General features: G+C 32.2%; 1 protein-coding gene across 1 annotated transcript in view; it reads left to right on the top strand.

Annotated features, from left to right (window-relative positions):
* Slo2 (slowpoke 2) overlaps positions 1-19,781 on the top strand; it is an 89,172-nt gene extending 69,391 nt beyond the window's left edge. Inside the window, exons 2-24 of the mRNA XM_064220355.1 lie at positions 1,436-1,515; positions 5,143-5,242; positions 7,366-7,564; positions 7,649-7,723; positions 7,921-8,004; positions 8,087-8,181; positions 8,814-9,006; positions 9,700-9,927; positions 10,037-10,194; positions 10,293-10,490; positions 10,582-10,731; positions 10,806-11,221; positions 12,344-12,496; positions 12,584-12,737; positions 14,107-14,184; positions 14,858-15,208; positions 15,288-15,422; positions 15,621-15,732; positions 15,788-15,988; positions 16,192-16,401; positions 17,525-17,641; positions 18,314-18,519; positions 18,591-19,781. Of these exons, the coding sequence (XP_064076425.1) occupies positions 1,436-1,515; positions 5,143-5,242; positions 7,366-7,564; positions 7,649-7,723; positions 7,921-8,004; positions 8,087-8,181; positions 8,814-9,006; positions 9,700-9,927; positions 10,037-10,194; positions 10,293-10,490; positions 10,582-10,731; positions 10,806-11,221; positions 12,344-12,496; positions 12,584-12,737; positions 14,107-14,184; positions 14,858-15,208; positions 15,288-15,422; positions 15,621-15,732; positions 15,788-15,988; positions 16,192-16,401; positions 17,525-17,641; positions 18,314-18,519; positions 18,591-19,182 (4,285 nt within the window). The 3' untranslated portion in view covers positions 19,183-19,781. The remainder of the gene's footprint in view (positions 1-1,435; positions 1,516-5,142; positions 5,243-7,365; positions 7,565-7,648; positions 7,724-7,920; positions 8,005-8,086; positions 8,182-8,813; positions 9,007-9,699; positions 9,928-10,036; positions 10,195-10,292; positions 10,491-10,581; positions 10,732-10,805; positions 11,222-12,343; positions 12,497-12,583; positions 12,738-14,106; positions 14,185-14,857; positions 15,209-15,287; positions 15,423-15,620; positions 15,733-15,787; positions 15,989-16,191; positions 16,402-17,524; positions 17,642-18,313; positions 18,520-18,590) is intronic.
* Positions 19,782-26,593: the final 6,812 nt, after the last annotated feature.

The raw sequence follows: 26,593 nt of genomic DNA, 5'->3' as shown, positions 1-26,593 counted from the left end.
CGATTAGGAAATGAGTACGGGTTTCAAATCATTTTTATCTAAAATAGAATACGTAAAATGTTAGTTAGCGTCATTGAAATAAACTAATAAGAACGTTTTATGAATATAAAAGGTTTTATTCGTTGTCGTAATGGAATATTCCATGAACGCGTGGAGCGTGGCATGTGATTTAATTTAAAATAGTAGAGTCGGTTATAAAATATTAAACGAGGTTTTATATTATATTAAATATATTAAAAACTTTCATCGATTCACGACAATCAGATTTAGATTTTATATTGATATAATTATAAATAACTAAATCGTCAAGCATTCCAAAATAGTAAAAAAATTGTTCGCACTCGCTTCGTTCTTCCGGTCATTTAATAATTTTCGATAGCCTGCATGTTTAATGTTACGTTTAAAGTCACTCAATTTCCGTGATGGATGCTGTAAGCCTTCAAAAATAACCTTATTTTATGTTGTAAATGAACAAGCAATATCGATCGCGGAAACATAAAAAAATATAATATTTTGTAAATATTTTGATTAGAACTTCAAACTTATATAATCATTATTTACTAAAACATGTTTAATAGATTAACTTAAAAATAAGTGATAATAATCGGTTATTGTTATCTAAGGATTTAAATTATTAATTCTGTTAGTCGTAATGTTTGTACGACTAATTAAAACTTTCAATAATACTTATATATCTGATTTTTAAATAGGTTAGTAAAATGGAAAACAACTTTTAACGATTGAGTTTTTTTATAATTAAAACCGTTTACAAACAAAAATAATAAAAATTTATTTAAATAACAGTTGGGTATTATATTTACAAATCGAATTATTAAACATTTTCACTGATTTATTAGGTCATTTATAAAGTATATTTGACCAAATAAAATATATATAAAGATTTGTAATGTAGTTTCTCAAAGACTTATCACAATACTCATATACTTTATATTACAAAGTAGAAAAAAATATTTTATTGTCATTCTTAAAATAAAAACAATGTTTGCCATCTCTAATTTTAAATTATCAGTCGAATTATTCAATATTGATTCTATTTATGAATTTATATTAATGATCTCGCTGGTATAATAGCTAGCTAATAAGAAAGCAGATCCTGCGGTCCAGGTTCGACTTCCATTTCCAATTCCAAAGTTATCGGGTGGTTGTTTAAAAAGTTACTAAGATTCCATTGTATTCATAGACATATTTTTTAATTACAAGATGTTGCTTCATTGTAAGAAGTCACCTCTGAGTGCCAACCCTCACATTATGGTTTGATTATCCCGACGTAGTAATTACACAATTTAAAATATTACACCCAAACTTTTGATGTAATATTTGTCCGCAACAGAGCATTTTAATATCAAAATATTATATTATACTATATTTATGCTTCAGAAAATGATGATTAAATTTCTTCGTGTTATTGTTGCAGAGTGCGAGTGGAGTATTACGTCAACGAGAACACTTTCAAAGAAAGACTGCAATTGTATTTTATAAAGAATCAACGTTCGAGTAAGTATATTCTATTGAATCCTATATTCCTTAGTTATATCCTACGTACTATGTACATACATTTTATGTTATACATACATAGACTAAAGAGTATATCCAAACGTAATCAATTATAAATAAAATTTAAGTTTTAAATAAATTGCTACTAGTGTATAGTCATAGCCGTCTCGTGGTGTGAAATTAAAAGGATACTTAATGTATTATTAAATTTATTTTTATCAATTTAGGAGATAATATGAAATAAACAAGTAAAATACGAATTACACAAGATTAATGTTTTTATTAACTCGCTGTAAGTTTCCGCAGAGGACGGTAATGAATTAAATTTCTGCATAAAATTAAAATAGACACGCAAATCGAATGAAGGGCACGGACAAACTTAAATTGCGATTGTACAGCCGTGGACGTGTGTAGGCGAAATGGCTTCTACAATATAGCAGTAATTGCAACGCGACCCGCAAGTATTTGCTAAAACGATTAATAAATTTAGTTCCGCAATAACACAGTTTACCAGACATTTTAATCTACTTATTGAATAAAACAATGCTAATCCAATTCGTTCAGTTGGCTTACATTACAAAGAAATTCGATTCGAACCGAAAGCCTTATCAAATTTTATTATTCGATGTTTCCTTAAAGAGAATTCAAGTACTTGACTAAACTCGCAGATAAAAAATAGTTTATATTAAAATTATTTCGCATTAATATAAATAACACTATTTTAAACATATCAAAGAGAATGGAATCACTTAGTAATAAGCATTTTCTCTAATTTTAATAACAAAGGGGAAATCTTCATTACAACTTCATGAACAGAATTTACATTTTGACAGCTTGATGTCTTTTGAATAGTGACGAAAAAACATTTTAAACATTTATTTTATTGCATATTTTCTATACATATAATAAGATTGGAGTGTCTGTTTGTAATATTAAAATGACCGCTTTTTACTAAATACATATGTATGTATACACGGTACACATACCAAAATAACATTTTATATTTTTTTCTGTCTGTCTGTTTGTTCCGGCTAATTTCTGGAACGGCTGGACTGATTTTGATGCGACTTCACCGGCAAATAGCTGATGTAATAAGGAGTAACTTAGGCTACAACAATAACTTTTTTGTTAAATTCAAACACGCACGAAGTCGCGGACACAGCTAGTTTCTCAATATTAATAGTTGCACCGAAATTGCATTCAAAATAAAAAGGAGTTTATGCATTATTTTTATCAATTAAAATTAAACCATAATCTCAAAAAAAAACTGCAATGTTGCGTATTTTTACTTCAAAATAGATAAAAATTATAATCTCAAAATTATCTTTATAATAATGTATAAGTATTACGAGAACATTAAATTCCCGCCTGTCACGACAATATTCGAAATATGAAGCAAATTAAACTGCGAAGCGCAGCTATTTTTTTATTAACATTATACATCTTATTAAACATAAAATTTGCTGACACGCTCTGCATCTTCTGTTGAGAGTTTTATGTATATTAGTTTAGTAGTTTTTCAGTCTGATATTATAAAAAATACTTGAATAGAAGATTTAACACATACACTTGATATTGAAGTTATATTATTATAACTTAAAATAAATTTATTCTGAAATTTTCGATATATAAAAAAAGAACGTTTGATAATATTGAATGATATCGTAGACGACATTCTCGTCGTCGAAGCGCACGTGTATTTGACGAGTAATTATCTTATCGCGTAAGCAAGGCACTTACGAAATTGAGCAGTTTAATTGAAACGCTGTCTGAAAATATAACCAATTCAGCTATTGGTGTAGACTTCGGTGACTATAACTAGTATACTAAATTAGTAACAATACATAAAATATGTAATCTTTGTTTAGAAAGCAATTCTAGAATTTATTCAATTATGACAAAAAATCGAACCACGAACTTCGGATTAAGTATATGTATCTATGGAATTTACGGGACGTAACCAATTTAAAATTGCGAGAATATCCATTGAGTTAGATGAACAGCAAGAGAAATAAATATTTTCAAACATTTATTATATGAGTATTATGTTACATAGAATTCATATTGAATATCGCTTATACTAGATGAAAATAAGACATATAAAAATAGTGTCAAATGTTTTAATTAATTCTTAATAACCAAATATAAACTTACATCAGAGACAGAACCGTTGCTATTGTCCACTAAAGTATTTTAAAAACAATTTAAATAAAAATATACAAAGCGATATTTCCTTTGCGACTTTGAAAATGGAATTAGCTGTAATTTTTTATAAAATATATGATTAATGCTATATATAACATTATAGTATATAGTAGTAGGTTACCACCCAATCAATACATATTCTACCACCAAACAGTTTAAAGGCTGAGTGAGCCAATGTTACTGCAGGCACAAGGGACATAACACAGATAGTTCCCAAGGTAAGCGGCGTATTAGCTACGTAAGGAATGTTTAATATTCTTCACAGCGCCAATGATTATAGGTGGTTATTACTTACCATCTGGTGGTCCATTTGGGTATCCAATAAAAAATAAAAAAACTGTATGATACGGACGAAGATAACACCAGTAACTAAGAACATAAATAATCATTATAAATAAAAGATCAAAAATCAACTACAAAGTATGCTGTCAAACATTCGTATTTTTGTTGCTTCATCGGATGGTCGATAATGAATAATTGTAATAACTACTTTTAAGTTTTTTGGCAAGAAAAAATATTATAATACTTTTAACATAAGGTTTAATTACGATATACAGTTTCAAAAAATAGTAAAAATGATTTGCTTTGAGTGTATTTGAATATAATATATAATATGAATAGGCAAAGACAAATACTTACTACCTTTTTCACTGTCCACTGATTTAGTTTTTTCTTTCCTTTAATAAATCTTAACTAACCTAAATGTTATCAATAGAAAAAAATGTAATTGACACTATAAAAAAAATGCTCGAAAACTACAAATTAATTTATGTTTTTAACATTTTGAATTTGATTGACATTTTGAGATTGAGAGATATTATCAGTAGGCTAAAAACTCTCATCATTCAAAAATCATTCGGTTCACCGGTTCTATTCATCGAGATTGAATAGCCGCACGTTATGTAGTTACGTTCTACATACAGAAATAACTGCCTCGATAGTCTATTAGCCAACTTAAGACTGCTGAGTTCATGGGTTCAAATCCCGGATCGGGTTAATAACACAGATTACTATTGCTATTTCTTTTTGTATATTTCCGTCAATCTGGAGTATGGAAGTATTACGTACGTTTCGTGGTTCGGAACGTATAATACTTAAATTTGATCATGTGTCTGATTTTTTCCGGTACACACAGTTGTTGTTGTTGGATGTTTACAGTCAATCAGTCAGATACACATTATCGTATCGAAATAATATTTATTTATGTTTTCATAGTTTGCACTTTGGAATTAAATTAATAAAATATTTACAATGGGTACAAAATAAATTATGAAATGTACTAAGTTACTGAGGGGCAACAGGCGACATTAGGGATAGGGACAAAAACATGTGTGAAGGGCACAATAAATATATATATATATTGTAATTAATATTCATTTTTAGTTCCATTCCATTACTTCAGCGTTTTTTTTTTTGTTACAGGTTTACGCATTAGGATAGTAAATCTATTTTTCAAGATTCTTGCGTGTCTTCTGTACATTTTTCGCGTTTGCGCCGACGGAGATCCTATATCTGCATCGTGGTAAGTAGTTACATTTATCAACGTCTCAAATTAATTTAATGTATAATTTAATATTCGACTGCATCACTCCTATGATACAGTAGAATATTAACTTACTAAGAAGGCTATCGGATGAAAACTGTAGAGGTATTCTGTAACAAGAAACTCGAAGTTCAGGCAGTGCAACACGGGCCTGAAATGTCAGACTGTGAAATGCGATATTGATCTATATCTATACTTCCATATATATGTTAATAAAATTGCGCAAGTAACTCTCTCTGTAATCTGTTCACGCCTAAACCACTGAACTAATTTAGATGAATTCGTTTAGTATTATTTGGTATGGAGGTAGTTCAAATCCCGGGCCGACAGCCGACATAGGCTACTTTATTTCAATCACCCCCCGAGATGATAAAATCGTACAACTAGTAATAATTATAAAATGTATCAAATTGTAATTACTTATCACCGTAAGCCGGTTGTAATCATACCACTAGTGAGATATGAAGTGAATTCTTACAGATTCGCACTGCTGTATATAATGTATAAAATATATATTGACAGTTAATTATTAAGATCTAAAAAACACGAAACGCGACGAAGACATAACTTCGTTGTTTTAATGGATACCTACCTAACCTAACCTAACCTAATGAGCTTATAGGCTCTAGATTATGAGAACTAAAATTCAAAATCTGAGTCGCGCTTTCAGGTTATTAAGATATTCTCAGTAGCACGCCTAAGTTAGGAAGTGAGCAGTTGTTAGCAGTTGGACGTTAGCCACTTGATAATAAGTGGTCCCCATCGCCCACAGACGTAAATATTCCTTACGTTACGGTACCAATTCTGCTACAAACTTTGAAAACTTTATTATATATTTTATTTATTATATATTTTATGTCCCTTGAGTCTGTAATTAAATTGGTTCAATGACTCTTCAAACCGGATCACAACAATACCAAGAATTGCTGATGGACTGAACTGATTTATTTTCATCTATACTTATTATTTTCATCTATACATCGAACTAAAGTTTATGATTTTTATTTAAAAAATTATGCTCTTTTAGCGTTTGTCCTAGATCATACCATCAAGGCCAAATTCCTCCAAAGGACTCAAAACCCGCAAACACAAAATATATTATTTATAACAAGCACTGCTTACCACTAACACGTTATATAAAAATAAAATTAGTAAAACAAAACGATGATTCAAAACATACCTTCTGCATTATAAATATCTGCATATTAAAACAATAGTGCAAGTTTCATAAACTAATAATAAAGTAGTTCGATGAAATTACAGTACGTTCTACGGATATGCAGTCGTATTCATGTGTGATTATAGATTGAATACATCAAAGCCGTAATTAAAGTAACATGCGCGACATACTCGTCTACTGTCTCAGGAATTTATATTTGCTACTAATTGTAGGATAATCTATTTTGTTATTGATAGATATCGTATATGTACGACCTCCCTTTGAATCTAAGAGTGACTCGGGCTACGTGCGGAGACTACAAAACAGCGGGAAAATAATTCTCCCGAGTTCGGGATTTATCTTAATTCTGCCAGTGCTGCGAACCGCGATTTCAACTCAAAATAAGAAAACCCTAATAATAATCATTGATGGAGGACCGTTCTTGGTCTACAATGACGGCGAATTATATGTCTACATATATGTATGTGAGATACAGTGAATACAATGTGAGAAATGGAGAGGAGGAGTTAGAGACTTATCGCTATATGAAGCCAATTTATTGAATAGCTTGTAAAATATCGATACTTACACTGTATTGCACATCACTAAATAATAATTAATTATTAAGGAAATATTAACCATTCCTTACATCGCCAATGCGCCACTATCATTGGGAACTAAGATGTTAGGTCCATTGTGCCTGTTACACTGGTTCACTCTCCCTTCAAACCGGAACACATCAATACTGAGTACTGTTGTTTGGCGGTAGAATATCTATTGAGTAGGTGGTACTTACCCAGACGGGGTTGCACTAAGCCCTAACCACTACCCCTACCCTACCCTAACAACAAGTAAAAAAGTCCTTTTTATAATTCTCAATTAAATAAATTCATTAGCAGATTTTATAATTATTTATATTTTTGATTCGAAACAATTATTTCAGTTACGGATGTAAGCCCGGAAACAAGACCGAGTTCGAATACTCCGCAAACCTCACCGAAGAGGAGTTTCAAGAGCATCCGATCATCAACTGGGACGGGATAGTATGGGTGAACCGACCGCTATATCTCTGGGGGGTGCAGGTCGTACTCGCAATGATTTCCTTGGCCGAAGCTATATTGCTGGTCTATCTCGGATACAAGGTAAGATGAAATCATATTAAGAATATTATTAAGAATTTCTATTATTTGTAGAACATATTTTCGTAACATTGTGTGCTATTTTAGGGCAACATCTGGCAACAGGTATTATCATTCCATTTTATATTGGAGATGGTGAACACGGTGCCATTTGCTCTCACCGTGAGTACTTATTTTATATTAGAGTATGTTATATTCTACATTATTATTAAAATAAAGTAAAGTAAGTAAATAGATTTCATTAGCAATTGATAGTGTTAGTTAAATAACTTAAAAAAATAATAACATAGATTGTTTATATTCATTAACAATTTTAAATTTCTGGATTAAAATTAATTTGTTACTGTTGTGGTTTTTAGGTACCATTCCCACCACTTCGAAATTTATTTATACCAGTATTTCTGAACTGCTGGCTCGCTAAGAGGTCTCTTGAAAATATGTTTGTGAGTATTTAAGGAAGTAATTTTTTTTTTAAATAGTAGACATATCTGATTGTAATTCTAAACAATACAAGAATCTTTTCAGAACGATTTACATCGAGCGATGCAAAAGTCCCAGTCTGCTCTATCTCAGCAACTCATGATACTGTGTGTCACGCTGCTATGCTTAGTGTTTACTAGGTAAGTTTGTTTTTTTACGAATATCACATAATATATTTAAGTTTTGAGTAAGAATTAAAATATTATAACAAAGAAATGTGTAGACTAAATTATAATTTAGAAAAATAATCAAATCTGCTACAATCAAATGAATTCGATAAATCATTTCTGTCTTCATATTTTTATTGTTTTCTATAAAAAAATATCGTTCGTATGATTACGTTTAATCAGATAAACGAAAAACAAATAACAATTTCCTTTTATAATATTTAGAAAATAATTCGGAGTCATCTCCGCGACGCCGAGCTCATTCAATTTGTAGCCTTTTAGGATTTTTATCATGCCACTTTGAAGCTTTTAGGGACAAAGCGTAAAAAGGATTCTTACCTTTATTTTTAATTTATTATATTATATATCAACGTTTCATCCTGAGAAGAATAATTTAGAAAAATGCCTCATAGAATAATGTAACTTGCAATGAATATTACTATGGTAATATTTTAACTAAGTAAAAGCTCGATGTCTTTAAAACGTTAAACTCAGTAATAGAATATCTTAAATAGGTTTATAATACCGACGTTACTTATTAAATTTATACTTTGTTTTTTTTTTATTATATCGTTTTCAAATTTAGACTGAATTTTCAATTTCAGCGTATGCGGTATCCAACATTTTCAACGCGCTGGCCATCGACACCTCAACCTGTTCCAAGCCACATACTTCGTGGTCGTGACATTCTCAACTGTGGGCTATGGAGATTTTGTACCGGATATCTGGCCATCCCAGCTGTATATGGTCATAATGATTGGTGTCGCACTTGTTGTTTTGCCCACGCAGGTTCGGAATGTACCTATCAGTTTTGTACATAAGCCAATAACGCTTATACTTCTTTAAAATAAAGTTTCAGATCTTCTAATTCTCTATCTTCTCAGCATGCTAGTTCTTCATTACTAAAACTTTATTTATTTAAATCTTATTATTACATATAATATATTTAAATCTTATAAAACATATATTTCTTTTATACTTTTTAGCCGTACGTCAACGTAATGAGAACTCCAAGCATTTGTAGCTGAGAAGAAATGCCATTTATCCTCATTTGTTACCTAATATATAGTATCAACGTCTTTGCGACGTTGAGATCTAAACCCTCGACTACTGATGTCTTATCAGAAAAGTTCAATATTTTATTTAATTATTAATATAACATTTTGTCTAACAAGTTCATTCGCGGTATTAATGGAATGTTCAAGGACGTTATTCTTTCCTCGCAAACTGAATTAAGGTATAAAGTGCTTGAAGAGACTCGAGTTCTCTTTACCACTTTATTAATATTCCATTTTTCATAGAGAACTTTACAAGATATTTATTACGTTTTCGGACTTCAAAGCAATTAATTAACATATTCTATCTACATACATACATATATTTTTAGTTACACTATATTAATCTACATCTTTAAAAAGAAATAAGTTTCTTTTTAATTGATGTCCTACAAATATTACTAAATAAATGCAAATTTACTGAATATCATTACAGTTTGAACAATTGGCATTCACCTGGATGGAAAGGCAGAAGCTCGGTGGTTCTTACTCATCTCACCGCGCACAGTCAGAGAAACACGTGGTAGTTTGCTCGACAACGCTCCATGCCGACACAATTATGGATTTCCTGAATGAATTTTATGCTCATCCTCTACTTCAGGATTACTACGTTGTTCTGCTTTCACCAATGGAGCTGGATACAACCATGCGAATGATTCTGCAGGTATGATTTTTTTTTTAAATAGAAAAAATTATATTCCAAATTTGTAATAAGGTCGTAATATAAGCAGTTTATTTTAAACGTATTTTTATCGTCATATTACCTATTACAGGTTCCGATTTGGGCTCAACGTGTTATTTATATACAAGGTTCATGTTTGAAGGACACTGATCTGATTCGAGCGCGTATGAACGAGGCCGAGGCTTGTTTTATATTAGCTGCTAGAAATTACGCTGACAAAACTGCTGCCGACGAGCATACGATTCTCAGGTAATTTAAAATTCTTGTACTTATAATTTGATTATGTGGTCACTACTACGCTGGCAATTGAACAAAAAATCTATTCAAAATAACTGTGACCGTTTCAGATCCTGGGCGGTAAAAGATTTTGCCCCGATCGTCCCCCAATACGTACAAATTTTCCGGCCGGAGAATAAACTACACGTTAAGTTTGCGGAGTTTGTGGTTTGCGAGGATGAGTTCAAATATGCACTTCTCGCCAACAACTGCACTTGCCCCGGTGCATCAACTCTCGTTACACTGCTCCTGCACACGAGCCGCGGACAGTAAGCCTTCATCTATTTTACTTAAAATATTTAAACCACGTATACATCTCTCACAAATCTCTCTCTACAATTAATGGTTTAAATTTTTCAGAGAAGGTCAACAATCACCAGAGGAATGGCATCGTCTTTATGGCAAATGCTCTGGCAATGAAATCTACCATATCGTACTAGGTGATAGTCGATTCTTTGGTGAATATGAAGGGAAAAGCTTTACTTATGCCAGTTTTCACTCACACCGAAAGTATGCATATGCTTAAATATACGAAAATATTCCTAATAATTATATTTTTACTTTATATATTCTTTTTCGTTTAGATATGGTGTAGCTTTAGTTGGAGTTCGTCCAGCAGAGCTGCCTGAATTTTATGAAGAAACCATACTCTTGAATCCAGGCCCACGACACATCATGAAAAGCACCGACACGTGCTACTACATGAGCATCACGAAGGAAGAAAACTCTGCTTTCGTAGTATCTGAAAAACAGACTGAAAGCAAATCCAATGCTATACCAAAAGATCAAACTACATGTAGTCTCCTCTCTAACGAAAAGAAGACTGGAGATGCGGAAGGCGGCACCGGACAGCAGAAAAGACCAGACGGTACTAATGTGGCTCAGTACGACCTCCCACAAGTGATACTACAAGCTCCCGCGAGTTCCACACCAAATACATCGCCATCACGCATCTACCCAGCTAATACTGTATCATCCGCTAATTTAACTGTTGCTGGCTGTGAGTGTCACAGTTGGATTACTGCCTAAAGTAGATTGGATAAAATCGCCGTTTAACTAGTTTATTGGCGATAATTTGGTCTACTTTATAGTTCTATTGCTTAAGTTGCTCGATGTCAACCAAATTTTTATTTTATTGAATCTTATAGAATCGATTGGCCGTCCTGGACAGAGAGCAGCTCGCCATTTTAGAGGATTTTTGGGTAATTCTGATCACGGTGAAAGTAAAATACCGGTACTACACGGTTACGGACGTTTTGCTTTGATATTATTCAATATTAATTTTTCCTTTCATCTTATTCACTTTGGTCCGAAGAGTACATTTTCTACATAAGTAGACAAATTTAAAAATGAATAATACATTAAAATATGCTGAATTAGAATACGGTTCAAGCGTAAAAGAACTGTCAATTTTAAAAACACTACGTGAGTGACAACATTAGATTGATTCTGTTTAATTTCAGCTCATGAATGATTTTTCAGAAAAAAGAGATCGTATTGTGCATGCTATGTTTGCTAGCATTTTTATTGTAGGCAACAAAATTAAAGTATGGCGAGTAGATAATCAATATCGAAATGCAAAATTTACATTATGGTCCCATATAAAAATTTTCTAATTCGTTTAATATTCTAATGGTTTTGCGTCCGATATGGTATAATTGCATCGCTATTTGTATTTACCAAGTATTCATATTTTTATTCTAGCGGCTAGTTTGTGCGTTATATTCGTGAATAGCCTATTGCGTATGCCTCATGCGATGCCTTAGTTTCGTAGTATGAATTCAAAATTCATCAAATACAATCATTATATCACGAAATTATCCTCATGTCATATATTCTTGTCGAATCGCAATTAATGTATATTCAAAACAAATCGTATCACTTAGAATGAGAAATGAGATATGCGATACAAATATTATATTAAATAATTGACTATTACAATTGCTATCAGCCTCGAAAATAATCGTGGCTAGCCAACAAGTAGAAGTCGATTTCGAACCTACTGGTTGAAAAAAAATTGTTATTATTTTATCAATTATCTTCAAATATTAAGTTAAAACATTTACGAATACAAGTGTCACATAGTTAACAGAACAATTACGACAAAAAAAATAACTTTCAGCGAAATTTGGAGAAGCATCAACACCGGCATCAGACTCACGCACCTGTCTCAAAGAATCTCCGGCTACAGATAGCGCAACCGATAGTCACCTCTTACTTCCTCGACCTGATAACACCAACTTTTTGAGTCCCGATAGTCTCCATTGCCGACGAGGTAGCATTTAGTTTTTCCATATTATATTAATATACCGAAATCGATGTTGCACTATTGTATTAATATGTAATAAATGATCTTATTCAGGTAGTAGAAGACCATCGATACTTCCGGTACCGGATATGGTAACGAGCAGCCTAAACATTGCATCTGATAATCAAGAGGAAGGAGTTGGAGTTGACGAAAGTGAAGATGAACTGGAGGATGACGTCCCCTGGCGCTCTCCTTCCGAAAAGATTGCGTAAGACACATCGCAGACCGAAACGCCATTACCGCGATCATGCACGCAAGCATATTTATTTTTGTCACTTCGCTGTCTTTTCAATATTAGTAATTAGAAACTTTAAAAACACAGTTTAACTGTTTTATCGGATATACATTCAGTAAATTAAAAACATGCAAAAAAAAATATTACATTGTTCACATAATTATAAACACGAGTACGTTTTTATATTTACACAATGTAGATCCATACACGTATTAGCAAAACTTAAATCATATTTTCTTTTACTAATTTTAATAATAATTGAACAATTTTAAAGACGAAAACAATTTGTCGCTGAAAAATGTCTAGAATTAAATTTTGCTAATTATTTTTTTTTTATTTTATCGTCAATATAATTGTGCTCCAGTTTAAAAACACACAATATCTTGACGATCTTCCAAATTTGTTTCTTATTGTTTTAGCCTGTACATTCAAATCGTGTAGATAGAAAAAGCGGATCTCAGCAGCTGCATGCACTCAGCACAAAGTACGTCATTGTATCTTACTCGTAAGTTCTGTTGTGCATCGAACATGTGTATTGCTTGGCTTCTAGCTTACACTACGCACTCCTACAGTAAATAAACATTAACTTACGGTATTGTTACTATAGAATATATACTATAAAATATTAAATCCAGTGGAGCCCCATCAAAAATCAAACCGAAAATCCTAATTTAGTAAAAATAAATTTCGGTGATCCGTTAGCATATATTTTTTTATGATAAGAAATATAAAGAAAATATTACAAATATTTCATCAAGATAACACAATAAATTATACAAAAATACATGAAGCATGGTTTTGATCCAATGGCTGTAGGGCGGTTTGTCTATTCGTATTTCATTTCAACAATTCAACACGACAAAATATATTTTTTAAATATAAAAATAATACAAGAGCTTTTTCTCTTTTAAATTAAATATATAATATGAAAACATTAATGATAAATAGGAAATAGTATTGTCATGAATATCCATTAATTGTCTACATTCTCATATTGCATTATTTTAAAATAATTATTGAGCTTAACTACAGTCATTTTATTGCTACACGCATGTGCCAAAAATTATTCACATTCAAATTACTAACATCAAAAAGACATTTTAATAACTAATTTTACAATTTTATCAAATGAATTGCTACAAACCACACATTCTTAAGCAAATTTCAAAAATTCCACTTTTTAATGGTTAATTTACAAGAACTAATATAGCGCACGATCCCTTAAGCTCCTATGTAGCACACACGAATGTTACCCGTCGTGAGTGTTTAGTTGATACGAATGTGTGCATTGTGTACGTACCCTTGAGCCCTGAGTATGTCCCCACTGCCGCGGCGTGTGCAGTGACGACGCAACTACGAGCTCCATGTCCTCGCTGGGGGGGAGTGAAACACGCACTGCTTGGCGCAACGATTTCACCAGGTAAGCATGAAGCAACCCCTAGCTTGAGTGTCCTAACAATGACTGTTAGAAATGACTTATTCACGATCTAAGACATCGATGCACTTTAATGTCGTATAAAATATTTTTTTGTCTTAGAGAGTTTTTGGTGTCTCATAAAATTATAAATGTTTGTTAAATTCCATGAAGAATTTATAACACATAATATTAATAACGATTAATAGCTAATTTTCAATGTTAATTATTTTTACAAATTTATAGTGAAAATTAGATATTAATTTGCTCGACTTATTTAATAAAATGTGTATTTTTTAATGTTTTCTGAAAGAAAGCAAATGTACTTACAACTAAGGGTAACTTTATAGAGTAAAAATTAGACGTGCACACGATATTATTTTAAAGCATATTTTAAAACTGCTTGATATTGGATGTTAGTTTATATTAGCACATTTTTGAATATGAATTTACATATTTTTCTCGATTTTTAATATATATTTTTTAATGCTATAAATTCTGCATAATAATGATTATGTAGCACAAGCAGTAAGTATTTCTTTTATTTATTTTCTTTTTTATTTTCTTTATTATTATTATCTTTAAAATAAAAAGCTTTGCTTTGCCTTATTTAAGTTACACAGTGAATAATAACATAAATTATCAACCAATAAAAACTGCCGTATGTCTTACTTTACAGGATCGTGAAAGGCTTCCCTCCAGTGTCACCGTTCATAGGAGTAAGCCCAACGTTGTGCTACTTGCTGAAGGAAAAGAAACCTCTGTGTTGCCTTCAACTGGCTCAAGTGTGCGAACATTGCGCTTACCGTAACGCAAAGGAATACCAATGGCAAAATAAGACAATAATTCTTGCTGCCGATTACGCCTCCAATGGAATCTATAACTTTATTATTCCACTGCGCGCACATTTCAGGTCAAAAACTTCACTCAATCCTATAATCCTCCTGCTGGAACGCCGACCTGATGTCGCTTTCCTTGATTCCATTTCTTACTTTCCATTGGTCTATTGGATGCTCGGTACTATTGATTGGTAAGATACTTATTTAATTATATCCTTGTATTATAAGATATTCAATTCCAAGGACAATAACATAAAGTTAACTTTACAGCCTAGATGATCTTCTGCGCGCAGGTATAACTTTAGCTGAGAACGTGGTGGTTGTTAACAAAGAATTATCTAATTCAGCCGAAGAGGACAGTCTCTCTGACTGCAACACCATAGTGGCAGTTCAAACAATGTTCAAGTAAAAATCTTCCTTAATACAGTCATTTTTTATATCTAGTCTAGTTGTTAAGATACTAGGTAAGGTGCGCGCTTTGCGAATATTTCTTTTCGAATTGCAAGCGACATTTATGAAAATATATAATGCTCAGCGAATAACAGGTACGCTACTGCGGTCTGACGCTATTTCAATGGGCTCAAAATAATTAATCTTTTTCAGATTCTTTCCATCAATTAAATCTATAACGGAACTATCTCAATCATCAAACATGCGATTTATGCAATTCAGAGCTCACGATAAATACGCGTTGCATCTTTCGAAGATGGAAAAGGTTTGCTATAATGTTTTTAGGTCATTGGAAAACACTAAAATTATATTTATCACAGCATCTTTTATTGCAGCGCGAAAAAGAAAGAGGGTCCCATATCTCCTACATGTTCCGACTTCCCTTTGCTGCTGGTTCTGTTTTTTCCGCGTCTATGTTGGATACGCTTCTATATCAGGCATTCGTAAAAGATTACGTCATAACTTTTGTGAGACTCTTGTTGGGCGTTGATCAGGCTCCAGGATCAGGATTTCTTACTTCTGTAAGTTTCATTTAATACGTTTGCGAATATATTATTTGCGAAAGCTGTAAAAGATCGTATTGCAATCTCATTTCAACTCATGCTGCGCGAATTTATGCGTGTAAAATTTTTATTGTGATTTTCAATATATTGATGATTTCATTCTTAAAATTGTCATACCGAATATTATTAAGTAACATTTTGCTACCTTGGACTTCTGACAGATGAAAATAACAAAGGAGGATATGTGGATACGTACATATGGTCGGCTATATCAAAAGTTATGTTCTACCACATGCGAAATCCCGATCGGGATTTATCGCACTCAGGATACGAGCTTAGCTGATCAAGCGCACCACGTGAGTATGTCGCCACGGAGCCCGACTGGGTGGTTTTGGTCACGCCTCACGGGATTGCGACCATCGCGAGCATCGGTGAGTCGGCCTACTGTACCTCTCAGATAGTACTCCTTAAATACAGTCCTTCGCCGCTACCTACCGCTATATTGAAGTATTTCACGCAAATTAAAACGTACATTAAAATTGAAACTAGATCACGTTGCATCCATGTAGTCCTAGTCTTTGGACTGTATTTCGGGTATCTTTTTAAATATAATTTATCTTTCCTACGGGTCAGCGTTACACTTACTCATTACAAACTGTCTTACATCAACATATGAAGCCTACACTTGTGGCGTCTTTGTAAATTAGTTTTTTTGCATTTGTACAACTTTCTATTTCTCATACGATACTCGATTTTCTTTTAAAATACACGAGCTTAATTTTCTATTCAATCGCAAATCGCTATAGCCAAAATATCGACCCTTTGTGCTTTTGCGTGAATACGGATCTGACTAAAGAGTGTTTTCAATTGACATTTTATCGCTGCGGGTCAAATCAAACACAACAACTAAAACTGAATTGCACGCATATCGGTATCGAGCTCGATGATCGCAATCCCGCCATATTGTTGTCCTATTAGTACGTATCTGCATGGACTGTTAGATAAAGAAATAGTTGGACGACGACATCATATTACATCAACTTAGCGATGGACCACCGCCGATTTGATTTGCCAGAAAATTTGCTGCTATACGCAGAGAGCGTAAACACCTTTCATCAGAATCCGATAATAGACATGATCTTTGCATGGTTTATCATAAATTCTGCCAAAACATGTAAGGTTTTCTATTTAATTCGTCTATTGTGAAAGTGATTACCTGCCTTAGCTTAGATTTTAAACTTCACTTGATGCTTGTAGTATAAACTTGTATATTTTTAGTATTGCATTACAAAACAATGCGTAACCTTAATACTCTAGACCGTTCAGCATGCACCTCATAAGAACGTAGACCGCAGATATCATTTTTCACAATTTTGATGCTCTCTCGCATTAATTAAATAAAACACCTGTCATGCTGTTATCCTGTCAACGATTTTTCGTAAACTATTCGAAATGTAAAAATAGGTCAAGATTTATTTTACAATATCAGTATGCGAGCGAGCGTCGCACTTAGGGACTTATAGGCGGAGCAGACGTGTGATAGGCAAGTTACAGCAGGCGACGGGGGATGCTGGGCCGGCAGGAGACGGTGGGTCGGAAGGAAGGGGAGCCCGATCGCGCCGGGGAACCACGGGTTGTCTCAGCGGCTGCTACGGAGACCGCACTCCAGCGGTAAGACCCCGCCACACTATCGCCCGCATTGGTGACTAACAAAACGTACAACAAAAAGTTTTCTATTGTTTTGTTTTACACCAATTTCGAAGAATATTTTCCGATAGTCACCAATGACCCATGCCTCGAGGTTACATAAAAACTCTTAATATTTGTTTTAATACTTTTAATTTTGCTGTAACAGACGCAGGTGTAAAGGTATTTTGTCATTTAGATTTTTATAACTTTAACAATCTCATCATGTTTATAGCAGTTTTATAATTGCTATTAATCTACTGCTTATAACCATTTATCGAGCTTTAGATTAGTCTAGATCCTAGCAGTAGACATTTCGTAATTGTGCGTTATTTGCACTTAGTTCATTAGACTTAAAGTAGAACAGTCTGTTCCAGTGTGCACAACGCATAATATGTTCGATATATTAAATTACACATTATTTTAAATGAAACGTGTGTCTTGGGTATCAACTGTTTGGAGTTTAATACTCATTTTTCCAAGACATACATTTTGTTGAATCGTCTTATATCAAATGTAAGTCACTCGTCAAATGCATGTACAATACTCAAATAAAACTTAGTAAGAGAAACGGTAACGCACATAAATTAATATATACTAGTTTATATGCTTCTTGAATCTACAACGCATAGTTTTAAAATATTATTTATGTTTTAGTATTCAACAAGTTTGGCTGACGAAGCTCGAGATAACCATGCACAGCAAATTGAGAGAGCAGAAATTGCTAATCTTGTACGATCTAGAATTGAGTCATTAAACTTGACTGGAGTCGATTATGACGACGTTAGCGAGAAACGAAACAGTCTCTCATACGTTATCATAAATCCAAGCTGCGACCTCAACTTGCAAGAAGGCGACATCATGTGAGTTTTTTCTGAAAGGATAATTGAAGTCACAAAATTAAGATGTTTTTAATTAAATGTTCTCCTTTCAGATATTTGGTGCGCCCTTCACCATTCTCAGCGCAAAAGACGTTTGAACGTCATAACAGCCGACGCAAGTCCAACATAAGTTTCTGCTCTGGTGCACTTATTCAGGCTGCTGCAGCGGGCAGTCGTCGTGGATCAGCACTTGGAGGCCTTTCAAGCCTTTCGCCACGAGCACCGCCGTTGACAAATGCGAAGGCGAACTCCCTCTCTCTTCCTGATAGCCCCACTATCATTACTGACTTTCGTGGGCGTTCAAATTCCCTTCGAGTAGTAGACGACATCTTGCTGCGTCGATCCAACTCCCTGCGACAGGGACTGGGTACGCCTGCTAGTTCTCGTCGCCGGAAGAGCAGCCTGGAAGAAATCGGAATCTCACACTTTAATTCACTTCTTCAACACCAGCAACAACAGCAGAATGCGAATGCTATTAAGATTGCTCTCAATGGAAGCATTGGTCTGGAGGTGACACCACCAGATGAGGGTCCCATGGATCGATTTGGATATCAAGATATGGCAGCGGCTCTTCCCTCTACATCGGCGGGATCTGGCTTGCCACCTACCCCAGACCCCCAACACCTTCAGGGTACGATCGTATGATACAATCTTATGTGGGGACGGCGACTCAGTTCCGTGGTGAGGAACAAATGGAACTAAGCCTAAACGACTCCGGCTAGAAAAATGTCAACGGAACATATTTTCGTCTCGTAGCGTCTCTACTATGCACGTAGTGTTTCTACTATAAATTTTCCAAAGAAACTTCAAAGTGAGTGACTGGATCGGGACAATACGCGGCAGTGAAATCTGTGTATTGTAAGCGGGATCAACTAGTTAATATGTAAAGGGAATATGGCCTATGGCTGTACATACCGGGGCTTTCTTTGGTCTTATTCTATTGTATGTATATAAGAGTGTGACTATCAAGAAAACTCTTTCACTATATTAATATATTTACAAAATGTTTATTATGTGTACCTAATATTATTAAATGGATTTATTAAGTAATGCTGTAGAAAATATATATTTTAGATTTAATAGATATATATCGATTGTAACTTCATTATTTAATCAACATAAAAATATATGTACTTATATCACTATAATTAGATTTACTGACTGTCGAATTGTATTTCAATTAGTATCTGTGGCAATCAATAAAGTCGATACGACCTCTATGAATTATATTATTGAAAATTAAACCTATACTTATTCATCATATACATGTACCTTGCGTTATCTAAAACAAAACTTATCAGTATTTTTAAATTATCAACAAAAAAACTTAAGAGTTTTAATTATTAAAATCACGCATATTACTGTATTGTTATATCCTTCAAATTGTATTTATATTTGTAAGTGGGTTTATTAATTATTATTTTTCACTGTCGTTTGTTTTTACTTGAGCCGAAAACCTAACTTACTAAATACAAAAAACCTATAAGTACATGCCAATCATTTTCGAGCCGGCTAAATTTTTTACCAAACTACGTGTATCACTGAACAAAGTATTCAATTTTAGTATCAACCTATTGTGAGAAAAGCGAGAAATAATTGATTTTATGTTTAGATAATTGATAAATTGATTGTTAGTTTATCAAGAAATTAGTGAGATTAGTATATGATGCTTTTCTTATTCTACAATGTCATCGTATACGGTTACAGTCACATTAATGATAACGGTATGTTCTCACTTGAGTATTTATGAAATAAAATAAAATATATTTCAAATACTAACGTATTGGGCTCTTAAAAAATTTATAACTTAATGAAAGGTAATTAGCGCCGCGACGTGACTCACTATGTTAACTTCGATGATCAAGCTGAGCTGACCTCGCCTATTTATTATTAAAAATAAAAACTACTGTAACCTCTACAAAACTAATGATTGTATAATTTCATTTCGTAAAAGTTTGCGTACACCTAACTTAGCATATTGATAGTCTTACATGAGTAATGAAAGAGGACCATTTTATTAGAACTAATTCAATTCTTAGTTAAATGCTGTTGGTATTTTTTTATATTTAACTTAATCCAGTTTGCCGTAAGTTACTTCGGCCATGCGCCTGTCGCCTCGTAGCAACCGATAACGGTTGGCAATAACTCACCGATGCGGGATAGGAACGAAAATAACTTTATTCGAAAATAACCAGACAGTAATTTTACTCAAATTTTAGATTTTGACGACTGAAAATATAATAACACGAGGATTACAGAGAGTAAGTTTTGTTAATTTTTAGATACAATAGGAAAAAAAGAAATTCAGGAATTCCTTAAATTTTTTATACAACTTTACTTTTTAATCAGCTCATTGCATTGCATCGTCTAAATATTTATAAAATACCCTCGTATTTTTATGAGTGAGGAGTAGGTATACTACGATTACGAATACCTTACGACTACGAGTACGAGATACACTCCTTACTCATAAAAATACATAAACAGATCTACATCTGTTCACTCGCGAAGGCGCTCCCAAGGTAAATTATCGTCGTACATTAGCAAATATAATTTAATCTGTATTTTTTGCTTTCTATATTCTTAAATTAGTCATTTCACGCACACTAATATGCAATGCACGCCGATAGTAATTATTGCTTCTTGAGTGAAAATATCTATAAGTAAACATTAAAAGTGAAATAATATCGTAACATGCATTAATCAATTACTTTGCTACTGATGCGCAGTTCCTACTACAGATGTAAAATGAAATACAGCTATCATACCTTCAAACTGTAATTGTACTTTATCTCATTTATTATCATCTTGTATTCAAATGTAGATTTAAAACATGATTTTCATACTTTTTAATTATTACCAGCAGCAAATGTGTTAACAAAATTTAAGCTAAGCTGTTCGGTTCTACTTGTTTTGAATACAATTCCAAAATTCGACCCACGACAATAGATGAAGTTAATTATAAGCTTGAGATATAAATATACATATACAGACAAATATAATGACAAATACATAATTAAAAAAAGAAGAAGATAAGAGTATCTAAGTAACATTTAATCGAATTGTTGATTTCAGATGGACAAGACATGTACTGCAAAGGTTTCAATCATGTATTATAATGTATTTTCTCGTTTTTGTTACTTGTTTATCAATATTTTCATTTATTCAGTCATAATGTACGTGGGTTAATTAAAAGTTATTTGTACTTTAGCTTATTCAAAATATTATAGAGTTCAAAATTCAATTGTTTCGTAAAATTTAAATAGATTTTATTTCAATTTATCAATTTTGTGTTAATCTGAAATCTACATATATAATCAATATTCTAGTGCAAGGGAAATGATTGTCGCTCAAAAGTAAGTATAAACTCAAGTTTTTATAACTACTACTATCATCAGACTTCGACCGATGAAATTGGTAAGGTGAGGCTAAAATTCGGTAATTTTAGTAAAAAGGTTTTGGTTGAGTTTTTGATATTACATAGGCATAGGTATATGACTCACGATTACAGTTAGGTATATTTTTTTAATTCACTTTAATTTAATAATATTAGATTAAAGTATTTTTAAACATTTATTATTATGAAAATGATACTACTAATTATTGAAATATTCTACTTGTTATCGTTTAATTTTTTCATTTCTTTCAGTGCTTTGGTAGCATGTCCACATCAATGGTTGGTAAAATATTATTTTAAATTTATTCTAAGATTATTTTATAATACACTATTATCTCTTATAATAAATGTTATGTAACTTAAGTGCATTGAGACTTACTGATTTTATTGGTCTGGTGAAACAAAGAAATTGAAACTTCTATACAATTGAATACTGACTAAACTGACCACAATATTGGCTAATATGTTAGATAGAGCGTCAGATATATTTTTAATTAACTAATATCTGTTTCATTAGAATGTTAACTTTTGTACATTATATTTTATTATTGAAATATTATGTGAACAACTTTGTTCTTACAAAAAAGTGTTGGTAGCCCGACGCTATTTTAATACGTACCTAATGTATATAAAGGTAAAAACAATTTAGTAACTTTTTCTCGTCTATCAACCGATTTTCTTTTTTACTTCGTAGCCATTGACAGTCTTAGTATCATTATGAAAACATTTTTGGGAACATAAGTAAAAAAAAATCGAAAAATTCCAAATTATATGTTTTCCTCAAAGTTTCGAGATTATGAATAATTATTAAAATCAAAATATTATTTATGCAAGTAGGCTCATAAAAACATTTGAATTGTCACAACTTTTGAATCGTCGTGTTACTGTGTTGAATTAATGTAGAGCTAAGAACCGGTTCGGAAAGTAGATTCTACCTAGAAATAATGGCTAGAAACTCAGTAATTACTCTTTTCCACTATTTGAATTACAGAGTATGTCAGTAAAATACAATTAATTTTTTATTCACCCTGAGTGCAGGCCCTCGAGTAACTGAGGTCCTCCAGGGCGCATACTCCTTTGTGGCCTCAGGGCCTCTAGACCTTTTAATCCGGCTCAGAACACCGCTTGTTTCATAATACAACACAATACAATGTGTATTATTTCTGTTCTTTAGGCTGTAGGGTTTAACGCAACGGCTATGGTATGCTTTATGTACAATAATTTTTAAGTTTTTAATTAATTTTGTAAACTTTAAGACGGATTCAACTAATATCAATTATTTTTACAAAAGACAACTGGTGATCTTTCTTCGGTCGAAGTAAGTATTCATTACATTAATTTTGTAATACAAATTAATTTAAAGTTGATTATTATATTTATTTCAAATTATATAAAAAAAAAAACTTTTGAACATTTACAGTGTTACGGTCCATTTTGCCAAGCAAAAGTAATTATTTCAAACTACATATTAATATAAATTGTGAAAAATAAATACGAGAATATTAATAAATATATTTATTTTTAAACAGTGCAATGGAGTTTTAAATATTTGCACGTCGAAGGTAAAAGAGAAGTATAGCATAAGCATATTTAATAATTTAATTTCCTTTTTTAAAATATCTACTTGGCTGTATTTTCAATTGCAGATTTGTGTCGCGTTAGGCGTATTAGTTTTTATAAATGACACACCCTTATAAATGTGTTATTTATAAACAGCTTTATAACAGTATTTACCATAAACTGCAAAGCCCAAGGGTTCAAGTCTCAGATCGGGTGAATAAAAAGATTAGAAGAAGTACTGTTTTTTTTTATTGAACATTCTCGATCATAATCATCATCCGTCCGTGTCAGTCCACTACTGATCATAGGCCGTGGCACACCATCGAACTCGATGTAAACACTTTCGATCCTAATTAATATAATTTTATATAACTTATAATAATATCATGCGAAAACTTTATAATAAAAGGTGAACTATAAAATGTTTTCCTAATTAAATTATTAATTTGCAGTGCTTTGGACGAGTGTGTCAATCGAAGGTAATTTTTTTCTACAATGTGAACATTACAGTTCATACTTGTAATGGATAATTTGGATAAAAACATAGACGTTCATTTAATTTCGAAAGTAGTAATAATTCATTGTAGATAAGCCGCCTAGTACGCTTCCTCTGCCTTGTTACAAAAAAAAATGCAGGCTGAAATATTATTAAGTATTTAAAATATATTAAAACTACCGTTGGCAGTGGCAGTGGTAGTATTGGCAGTTGGCATTGACAAGTATGTGGAAGATCCTGTATTTAACTCCCGGGTCAGTCGCAGCTCAGAGTTTGAAAAATAACCGTGTTTGAACCAGTTCCTGCTTCTGAATTCCGATCGTGTCGGATTAAGACAATGCTTTTGTATTTGCGTAAATTCTTTATTTTTACAATATGTCCTGCGCAATGGGCTATTCATTGTGAATAACTTTCGTGCCCGCAATTGCCCAGAAGAATACAGTAGTCATCATATAAAATTAAATTATATGCAATAATTGTTTCAAATTAACTTCTCTCCAGAATTAGATTTGATTGGTTTACAAAATCTAATCATTGCGTCATTAGATGATGAAAGATGTTATTCTACTGGCATCTACATCTACATCTACATATAGTATTTCTGTAAAAGTAACTCGATATTAAAATTTACCACGAATAAATATATATATACATCTAAATAAGGTGTTTTAAAACTTATATTCGTCTTCCTCAAAATTATTTTAATTTCAGTGCCAAGCAGGTTCTTGTTTGACCTTGGTATGTATTATGGATATAAACATAAAAAAAAATAGATGCTAAAACGCATGAACTTATTATTTTTATATTGTTTATAGAGTAATGGACATTCAGCAAGAGCAAGCGTAAGTTTTTTAAAAAAGATAATACTTATCGTATTTAAAAATACGCAACAAGATAACCATTTACTAAAGTTTATTTAATTAGTGCGAAGGACACCAATGCAGATCTAATGTAAGTCGCTACATTTTCATTTTAAACACATTGCGACACTGTTCTTACGTATTTTTTTTATTCTTCTATATATGTAGATATAAATGAAACTTTATTTCTCCCTGTGAAAATCACGTGAAAAATATTGAACATATGGTATAAGACTAGGGGCAATCGACGCGGAATCGTCAGAAAATGGTTAGGCTATTTTTTTGTGCCGTTAATCTTTAATCCTTATTTGTCCAGTAAAGCGGGTGGGTAACAGCTAAATTTTAGTTAGCTTAGTTATATTTTTATATATATTCACTGAGCTCTTAAACGGCTGAAGCGATGTTTATATTTTAGTTCCTCGATGGCTAACATAAGTTAAAAAAAGCAATTATTTTTAAACTCGTACGAAGGCGTACGAGTATAAATCCCATTATTACAACTTAGTTAAAACCAATACATTACTTGTAGTATAGTAAATTAATTATTTAAAAAAAAATTAAATTACTAAGGACATATTTGTAACGCGTAAATGTAACATTGAATATTGTGTTGACATTAATTCCTTTATTTTACCAGTGTACTGGAATCAACTGCTTATCGGAGGTGATGATGCCTATTTATTTTTAATAAATAAATCCGAAACCGTCGTAGGTATTTAATTAGCACTTATTAAAATAATTTATTATTTTTTGTCATAATTATAAAAGAAGATTAATGAACCATCATTTTTTTCGAATTGATCGTGATCTTGTACTTGTCAGACTTTTGAAAGCATTAACTTATTGTAACTTTCATCTTGTAGTGCCATGGAACGGGCTGCGTCTCCGAGGTATTATAATTTTTATCTATATTTGCTCAAAAACAAATGAATTTCATATACAAAATATATTTATTAATAGATTTTAGTGTCCAGTACATTAGTAGATAGAAAAAAACACGTGATTAATAACAGATATTTTTATATTGTTAATAAATCTTGCCTGGCCGTGTCTCATGTAATTTTCAATCGGCATGGATCCACTCGGACAGGTCCAAGCCTCCGCAGTGTTGAAATATGGGTCAAGGTCATGGGTGTGAGTGGTTAGGCCATCTGCAGGCTTGTAATTTAAATAAAATGTCAAAATCAATGTCATTTTTTAACACTTCAACATTTCTAAGTTCTCTTTGCGTTGTTTGAATAATTAACAAAAATATTTTTAATGTATTTTTTTATTTATTAGTAGCATTTATTTTTATTGAAATAATTTCAGTGTCATGCAAAGAAGTGTGAAGCACACGTGAGTTTATTTTAAGTAATGAGTGTAATATTATTAAATATTAATAAATATTTCTATGTAATATTTAAGACCATAAAATACACGATTTTTTCGTCAATATATAAATGTCAAAATAGTTTCAAATATTACTGCTACCTATAGAACAATACTTTTACTAAAAGATTCTCCGAATCGCGCTGCATTTTCTCGTATAAATTTTAAATGAGCTTATGCTTACAATTTTTTGTACCCTTTTTCAGTGCATTGGCGCGTCGTGTAATGCAACGGTAAATTAAATTGTTGTGTGCAATATTTTAAATCAATGATTTTTATTATCTCAAACAAATACGAGGTTTCTTTTCATATTAATTTACAAATAGCGTTTGCCGAGACAACATTAAAACACGACAGTAACTACGAAGCAAA

This window comes from Vanessa tameamea, chromosome Z (assembly GCF_037043105.1).
Source record: "Vanessa tameamea isolate UH-Manoa-2023 chromosome Z, ilVanTame1 primary haplotype, whole genome shotgun sequence".
NCBI lineage: Eukaryota > Metazoa > Arthropoda > Insecta > Lepidoptera > Nymphalidae > Vanessa > Vanessa tameamea.
Note: the sequence above shows the minus strand (reverse complement) of the source record. Positions and strands in the feature narration are given on the sequence as shown.